The sequence below is a fragment of the Tubulanus polymorphus genome, chromosome 9, assembly GCF_964204645.1.
Source record: "Tubulanus polymorphus chromosome 9, tnTubPoly1.2, whole genome shotgun sequence".
In the NCBI taxonomy this organism is placed as follows: domain Eukaryota; kingdom Metazoa; phylum Nemertea; class Palaeonemertea; order Tubulaniformes; family Tubulanidae; genus Tubulanus; species Tubulanus polymorphus.
In genome coordinates this window covers 15468478-15477397 of record NC_134033.1, presented here as the reverse complement: position 1 = coordinate 15477397, position 8920 = coordinate 15468478, and the positions used below count along the sequence as shown (strand labels likewise).

Genomic DNA, 8920 nt, shown 5'->3' with positions numbered 1-8920 from the left:
ATGCTCATTTTCTTATCATCGTGGGTAACCTCGGTTGTTACGTAAATTGGCTAAAGAACGATGATGAACTTAGACTGTCTCGACTCGTTAGATTAGCTATAGAAAAAAAGATGGTTCTGGGTCTTAAAATCCAATAGAAGCCCTGGCTGTCCTGGAACTGACCCCTGGGGCCAGTTGCACAGTCGTGACTTAAGTCAAAAAGTGGTCTTAAATCTTAAGACTGATCTTAAGTTGTTAGAATGGCCATATAGATCTAAGCTGGTCTTAGACTGGCCTTAATTTATTTGTTAGATTGGCCATAGAACTAAGTTGGTCTTAGACTGGTCTTAAATCTAAGCCATGACTATGCAACCGGCCCCTAGGTTACAGGTTCTGTGTCGATGTTCCTTTTCACCAAGATCCTTAGTGTCTGATGTACCACAGGTGGGTATAACACTAGGATCGTATAGCTCACTGTGGATACAGCCACTGCCAGGACTGGGTGAATGTTCCTCAAACTGAGTACCCGGAAGTCACGTGGTAGGTATCGTGTCGTGGTTCTACAGAATGAATCAGAAGCCGCGACGAAGATAATAGAATCAAATTACAATGAACAACGAATTAAGATGACAAGATAAAGTTTATTCTCTCTACAAGAACTAGAGTCACTTAACTTAGGGAAGTGCAATCCCTGCATATGACTTGCTACAAGTTAAAAAGTGACAGTCCCAATACCTCTCAACGCGTCAAATTGGCCGTGATTGAATGTAACGAGGACAGTTTACTTTTTAAGTTTGGCCTTCAGGCCAATATGACGCGCTGTGACGTCACGCGCGAACTACTGAAATAGCTAGATAATATTCGTGAAACTTTCAGTCGCGATGTTTTCCGAAATTCGATCAATCGCTTGTAGTGAATTTGACTTTCAATCCCTCGAGTTCACCAACGTGACCCCGGTAATAATAAACGACAGTCCATTGTTCAGCGGGAGTCGCGGACCGAAGATCAGCGTCTGAACCGTCGATGACTTGCATCTTACCGTTCATGGAGCCGGTAATCTTCGGTTTCCTGGCGCTGAAGTAATCCGGGAAGATGCTCACGTATTCATAGTTCTTCGAATTAGTCGGAGAAATATTCCTTTCTATATACGCAACATCGAGCGTTTCGATCACATAATTCAATTTCTGTAAAGTAGACGAGCGTGTAGGCTACATTCAAGTATTTCGGTAAATCAAGCATACCCGCATAAAGTGAAGTTAGATCAAGCAAACTAATTTCAGATTTCAGACATATCCCCGGCGAACCATGCAGTTTTGGCCCGATATTGATGACGTAGTGCACATCCTCTCAAAAACTGAGTATCAAAAAGACGTGAAAATTTATCATATAGAAAAGAATAGTCATGGAATATTTTGTTTCGTTAGAAAATAGATGCCCCAATTCGCGATGTAATAATTGTTATTTTGAAACGTCAATATCGATTACGTAGTGCGCATCTACTCGAACAGAAGCCATTAAACAGCGCACAGCAGTTTTCAATGTAAATAAACATAATTTCAATGGTTTTTTCCGCGTCAAAAACTCAACAAAAATTCCGTGATGTTCGGAAATACAAAATCTATTGTACACGATACCTTTGTTGGGTTCTTAGGTCTAATGATCCATCGACACACGAAGATAGCCAGGCCTTTTGCTTTTGCTTTTATTATCTCTCGAGGCATTATCAACGTGTAAACATCTTCAACAAATATGGTAACCGGGTCTTTTTTACAGTTCGAATGTAACGCTGGTGCTGAACCTTTTAACGATAGAAAAAAAGAAATGATATAGTCTTCAATATGTCCACTAATTGCGGGCGAGAGCGGACGCTCGGTCAACCGAAACCACGCAGTATTTCCCATTCAGCGAGCACCATCACCATTCAGCTAGCACCAGCACAACTCATCTGACATCTTTACTGTGGTCAAAGGCCCCAGGCCGTCCGCAATAGTGGCCATTGAAGAGCGCAGGGCCGTCGGAACGGGGGCGGTAGGGGTGGCCACAGCCGTCCCACTTTTTTGCTGAACTTAAAATTTTTTTTTTTCATGTTCTTTCCTCTTGTAATGAATATCATGATTTTCATAGCCAGATTCATACAGAATCAATCTCAGAGCTTGGGAAAATCAAAAAGAATTTGGGGAAAGACCCCTAGACCTTTTTGAAATACAGCTGCGCGGCAATCACAATATCAGAAGAATAAAATGTGCCCTCGTTTGGCGTGATTTGGCGTAGTAAGTGCCCCTGAAAACCACTAGGTTGATGTTAAGTGCATTTTTTTGCCTTGATTAGAAAGTGCCCTCCCAGTGGAAACCATAATAAGTGTGAATATCAAGCGTGCTTGAAATGTTTTCGAAGGAAGATTGAAATGCAAAATTTATTCTTGGCGCCCCGAGTGAGTGCCTTTATACAATTCGGAAACCCCTCGAGATAGGGCCCTGGATCCGCCCCTTGAACTACTATCAATAACTTACCCGTAACCGCAAACTGCATCTTCAGCCGATAAGTACCAAATTTCTGAAGAAACCACTCATACGACGGTGCCCGGTCGGTCAGCAGGTCGCGTAAGGCGCCAGGTTCGTCCAGTTTGCCGCAATACACCGGTCGTCGGTAGGATGGGCGATCATCAGAAATGTTCGTCATTCTAATGTACGGGTGTGTGTAAAGATAACCCACGGGATTACAGGAAATACTGCCCAGTTCATCGACCTTGAACTTCAGTTTCTGAATGGAGAAAGTGTCATATTCGAACTATTTACAACTCAAACACACTCCGTTTATTGTAACAGTCAACCTCCAGTCGGAAAAATTATTTCATTGTTGTCCGGTAAAGAAATCCGACTTCGCCCTTTCGGAGTTAGATGAAGTTTATTTGTTTCAAGTTTGTTTCTACCACCGGACAAAAATGAAATAACTTTTCTGACAGGAGGTTGACTGTTACAATATGCGGAGTGAGTTTCAGTAAAGGTACGTAATCCAAGGCGATTTTATAAAAGTTAAAAGACTTTTTGATGAAGTTACATTATCTGGGTTATCTGCTTTGAAATGCCAGACCCTTGAAGAGGTGAATTGATCAGCTGCGATATCGAGCGAATATTCTCGCTCAACCAATATTGGTTCTGCCGACCATCTTTCCACTGAAAATTGTCAAAGGGAAAAGCGATGAATTTAGGGAAGTTTTGAAAAGTTAACGGCAGAGACTTGGTTTCAGACGGGCTTCAATAGACAAGTAACTATCATATTCAATTGAAGAAGAAACCTGCAATTATGAGGTAAACTAAGAGAGTTGTGACGTTTAGACTCAATTCTATGAGCTATTTTCAAAACTAAGAGAATAGTGACGTTTAGACTCAATTCGAGCCTTTTTGAGAAACTAAGAGTACTGGTTTCGACTCAATCCAGTGAGCCCTTTTGTAAATCTAAGAGAGTAGAGTGGCGTTTAGACTTAAAATACTAACGGAGTAGTAACGTTAAGACTAAGTTTTATGGGCCATTTTCAAAACTAAGAGGTGACGTTTAGATTTTTTTATGAGCAAGAAGAAAGCAGGTACGTAGACTCAATTCTATGAGCAATTTTCAAAACTATCTCATAGTTTTTCTTCATGATTGTGGTTTTTTTTTCATTTTCAATTGAATCAAAGTTATAGTCGTGGACTTTTCGGCACGAAGACTGCCAAGGGTCATACGTAGTTCATTCGTATATATACCTTTTGATGTGAACATAATTAGCGCTCCTCTACCCCAATCTGTGTACGCATGATCGGGAGGAGTTCTGAATTCGACGGTGAATTCGCGACTTGTCCTATCAAAGGCGTGTTGAAATCCCTGAAAAATGCTGCACATTCTGTGTCTGGGCGGGTAATCACTGGTTTTGAAGTCCCTGTCGATCTTAACGTAATCGTTATCGCAGTTTCCCTCAGAATCTAGTTTCATACGTTTGACATTGTAAGTAAGCATCTGTGCATGGAATGGAAGACGACAAAATGAAATTCGTCGCGGCAAGAACTTTCATATATCGGACGAATCGAAATATGAAATAGAATTTCGATGAAATTCAACCTCAGTTTAGATAAATGAAAAAACATGAAACACCAACCATGAAACATCAACCATGAAACATCACAAATATAGACACTTCGGAAATCGTTGGTTGAAATACCTGGTTGAAAAATCTTGACCCAAATTTTTTGACACTGACTTTTTGAAGGGCAGTTTGAAAATTTCAGGGGGGTTCGCTTGCTACCCCCGAACCCGGCACGGGCCTGGTTTAAACGACGTCACCGGCGTCAAGGTCGTATACGGTACATCAACGAGAAACCCTTGGCGTTAAGCAGGGTTGGCTATCGGGGATCGATGTAACTTTGAAAAAAAACTTCAAAGAAAAGAAATTTACTACACGTACTTGGTTTGGATTTTGGGGTCGGATTACCCATCGACATGTCGTGTTTTTAACGAAGTCAGCGGCGACGATTCTGAGTTCACGAAACCCGTTTGCGGGTACATCAATGATATTCAACGGGTCACACGCGTCACCCGTCTTACTGAAACCTGAATCTCATATGTGTTAAAACATAGTGAAACTTGCGTAAGTCATCCTCCCCCAGCAGGGATTCGAACCTGATGGCATCGAGATTGCCACGGCACGAAACCCTGCCATAATCGACCGTGTGCGCAGATACATGCGCAGTTCAGATGATGTGATTTTAAGCCAATCAGAAATCCCGTTTTATTTTAGCCCGGGTTTTCCCATTTATAGTTCTTCCTTGAAATTTGCCTCAACGATTATACAACGAGCAATCTGATTGGTGCCGCCAGTTTTCGTTCGGAAAGCTGCGCATGTACCTGCGCACCCGGTCTACTGATGCAGGGGTTCGTGCCGTGGCTGAGTGTGTAGCGATGCCATCAGGTTCGAGTCCCTGCACAGGGAGGATGTGCGTAAGTCGGAAGATCGGACTTATCAAAAGGAATAGTGTCCTAATGAAGTATACTTTTAAACATGTCTTTATGAAGGTTACGATGAATGAAAATGATATACAGTGGAACCTCAAAACGAACTCGGATACAACGATTCATCGGATATCGGTTCCCTGTAACGAGGTTCCCGACTGTTATATCAATATATGCCATAAAGCTTAAATCATTGAGAAATAGCTCAGCAACACGATTGGTAGAACACTATATCCGTGTTGACGCGATGAGGAGAGAATCCCACAATGATAATAAAAAGTCCGAAAATGAAACTTCGAGATAGTAGTTTATTTCAACGTTTCGACTATATCCTAATAGTCATCTTCAGGAATAATGAGATACTACAGAAATTATGAGAGATATATACAATCCAGAGACAAAGAGACTAATTCAAGTAATCAGAGATGATACAAACTAAAGGAAAATTAACGTAGAAACAGTTACACGCTAAAATAGATTAAAAGGGCCCTTAGTTTGCTTCCCTTTAATCTATTTTAGCGTGTAACTGTTTCTACGTTAATTTTCCTTTAGTTTCATTATTCCTGAAGATGACTATTAGGATATAGTCGAAACGTTGAAATAAACTACTATCTCGAAGTTTCATTTTCGGACTTTTTATTATCATTGTGGGATTCTCTCCTCATAGCTCAGGAAGTTATATAAAATATACCGGTACTTACCTAGGATGATGAGGGACAGAAGCGCGATGCGACAGTTCGCCATCTTCAAACCACAGTTTGTAGAATAACTGCAGAGATCGCGCCATGCCTTATTTATTTAAAATCTTACAATATCGATATTCAGCAGTCAAATATTAGCATTTTTATATTTGCCGTTCTTTCAATCTATGCGACTGTGTTGACGATCGGGGCAAAAAACATTGACACAGAAACCGTTTTTTAAACAATCCATATAAAGTCGAGTGAATTTATTATTTAATTAAGGCACAGGTGTGGATGTTCACGTGCCGTTCTTATATTAGTTCAATCGAGTCACCAGCAGAGCAATGACGCGTGGACTACTTATAGGCTACATCTAATCTATATATATGAAATTTAAGCTAGAATTTATACCCTAGTGAAGGGTTCGGCCCGTATACGCAGTGAAGCTACCGTGGTCTGATGCCACTATAGTTTCAATAAAAACGCAGTTCAGTAAGCTCTGTGAATCTGGTGATTTCAGTGATTGAAAAAACAAAGTTGTTATTGCATTTCAACATTTCATCCTTGAGCAAACACGAGTCCCTGTTCTCGGTGTGTGTGTGCAGGATGTTTACTTTTATTGTCAAGAGCTAGCAAATCGTCGGTGAAAAATATGGTCTACACATTTATGGTAACTCTGCCAGAATCAACTCGATCATTACCAAGCGAACCCTCTGCATTAAAACGTATTCACATAATATAATTAAACAACCCTTGGTAAATTTTATTCAATAAAGACCTATGCCAGTTTTATGGACTGGTATCAACTTAAACCCAGGCGCTTACTTACAGGGGAGAGGGAGGGCAGGGAGAGGGAGAGGTACAGGGAGAGGGAGAGAGAGAGAGAGAGGGAGAGGTACAGGGGAGAGGGAGAGCAGGGAGAGGGAGAGGTACAGGGGAGCGGGAGAGCAGGGAGAGGGAGAGGTACAGGGGAGAGGGAGAGCAGGGAGAGGGAGAGGTACAGGGAGAGGGAGAGCAGGAAGAGGGAGAGGGAGAGCAGGGAGAGGTACAGAGAGAGCAGGGAGAGGGAGAGGGAGAGAGGGGAGAGCAGGGAGAGGGAGAGGGAGAGGTACAGGGAGAGGGAGAGCAGGGAGAAGGAGAGGGAGAGCAGGGAGAGGGAGAGGTACAGGGAGAGGGAGAGCAGGGAGAGGGAGAGGGAGAGCAGGGAGAGGGGAAGGGACAGGGAGAGGGAGAGGTACAGGGCGAGTGAGAGCAGGGAGAGGGAGAGGGAGAGGTACAGGGAGAGGGAGAGCAGGGAGAGGGAGAGGGAGAGGGAGAGGGAGAGGTACAGGGAGAGGGAGAGGGAGAGGGAGAGGTACAGGGAGAGAGAGAGGGAGAGGTACAGGGAGAGGAACAGGGAGAGGGAGAGGTACAGGGAGAGGGAGAGGGCTACAGGGAGAGCCAGGAGAGGGAGAGGGGGAGGTACAGGGAGAGGGAGAGGTACAGGGAGAGCCAGGAGAGGGAGAGGGAGAGCAGGGAGAGGGTGAGCAGCGACAGGGAGAGGTACAGGGAGAGGGAGAGGTACAGGGAGAGGGAGGGTGGACGGGGTAGAGGGAGAGCAGGGAGAGGGAGAGGTACAGGGAGAGGGAGAGCAGGGACAGGGAGAGAGGGGGAGGGACAGGGAGACAGTTCTGCTCCCTAATACGGATTATATAAATGATGATTTTCCTCTGTATCAATTTTTCATCGAAAATGAATTCGGGTATCATGTCTGAAACCTTTAGACAGACATTCAGCAATTGTGAAAAATGTTTTCGTCCAGTCTTCGGAGATCATCAGGGGAGGGGAGGGGAGGGGGGTGGGTTGGTACAGGCATCAGATTGACAGCTGCAATAATAGCGCCGTATCGAATATCGTGAGTCGTGTATCTAAACTCGTCCGTCGAAACGCGAATCTTTCTTTTCAATCTCGGTCTCTTTGTGTTTCGTCGATCGTTTCCAGTCCAAAAAACAAGAAACATAGAAACAAATAAACAACGATTCAAACGACTGTAAAATTCGTTTTCCTTATAATTTATTCCATCGTTTTCTCGCTCGTGATTTTTTGTTACAAAATGCCGTGGCGCATTATAGCGCGCAGTTAAAAAAAACGTATACATTAAAACAATATGAGCTACATTATAAAGGATACATCATACACTGTGCACGCTGCGGTGAACTGAAGCTATATAGTCCACGCGACTTATATCGTTTGGATGGCAGGACAATTTGAATTTTAGGGGACAGAAAAACCCAAAAAAGGGCAGTTCTTAATATTTGCAAATAGGGCACTTTTCCAAAATTTCTGAAGCCCTTTTGCCCCCCACCCCGCCCGCTAGGTCCTGGATAGCAAGTCCATTTGTGGAAGAACAATAAGTTCTTCATCTGAAGGGTGTATCTAGGATTCTTCGAAGGGGTTGGCATCCTTCCTCTGCAGGGACTCGAACCTGATGGCATCGCTACACTCAGCCACGGCACGAACCCCTGATCAGTAGACCGGGTGCGCAGGTACATGCGCAGCTTTCCGAACGAAAACTGGCGGCACCAATCAGATTGCTCGTTGTATAATCGTTGAGGCAAATTTCAAGGAAGAACTATAAATGGGAAAACCCGGGCTAAAATAAAACGGGATTTCTGATTGGCTAAAAATCACATCATCTGAACTGCGCATGTATCTGCGCACACGGTCGATTATGGCAGGGTTTCGTGCCGTGGCAATCTCGATGCCATCAGGTTCGAATCCCTGCCGGGGGAGGATGAGGGGTTGGTTGACCTGAAAATTGGAATGGATCACAATTAATTTTAGAAGGGCAGCTTCAGCAATGCAAGGCCTGCAAGCGCGAAACATTGTTATGGGGGTTTCTGGTGACCCTCCAACAGAAAATCAATAACAAAATAGGGCTTTCATGGTCCTAAACAGGGCCAATTTGGATTTATTTTTCATCTTCTACAGATTTTCTGCATCTATTCTATAGGCCGCTACGCTTATACCAAGGCCGATGTAGAGGGATCTGTGAGACTGGTTCAAGGTCCATCGAACTGTTAGTGCCCATTTTGTTCTGTCTCTAACATTGGTGCATTTCAGTACAGGAGTGCGCCTAAAAAAATGCTCTATGGGCATCAAAGTGCCCTATCCGGATGTGAAAATTTCCTCAAAATTAGTCCCTGGATCCACCCCAGGTCTTTAAGCCATACGACCAGTCCCGGCCTGTATTGATATACGCAAGCGTAAATATGGGTGACCTTGAAATTTGGGTT

General features: G+C 43.6%; 1 protein-coding gene across 1 annotated transcript; it reads right to left on the bottom strand.

The window, feature by feature from the left end:
* Nucleotides 1–631: 631 nt before the first annotated feature.
* Nucleotides 632–4638, bottom strand: LOC141911083 (uncharacterized). The gene is made up of 6 exons (XM_074802044.1): nt 4418–4638; nt 3723–3972; nt 3037–3152; nt 2490–2739; nt 1614–1777; nt 632–1163 (listed from the first exon to the last, which is right to left on the bottom strand). The coding sequence occupies exons 2-6, from the start codon at nt 3970–3972 to the stop codon at nt 879–881; spliced, it is 1065 nt and encodes a 354-aa protein (XP_074658145.1). The 5' UTR covers nt 4418–4638; the 3' UTR covers nt 632–878.
* Between the last annotated feature and the right edge of the window lie 4282 nt (nt 4639–8920).

Coding starts and splice junctions, on each gene's coding strand:
- LOC141911083 (XM_074802044.1), bottom strand. CDS start 3,972: ATGCTTACTTACAATGTCAAACGTATGAAACTAGATTCTGAGGGAAAC. Junction 2,740..3,036: donor AAGCAGATAACCCAGATAAT/GTAACTTCATCA, acceptor TTCTCCATTCAG/AAACTGAAGTTCAAGGTCGA. Junction 1,164..1,613: donor GACCTAAGAACCCAACAAAG/GTATCGTGTACA, acceptor TCTACTTTACAG/AAATTGAATTATGTGATCGA.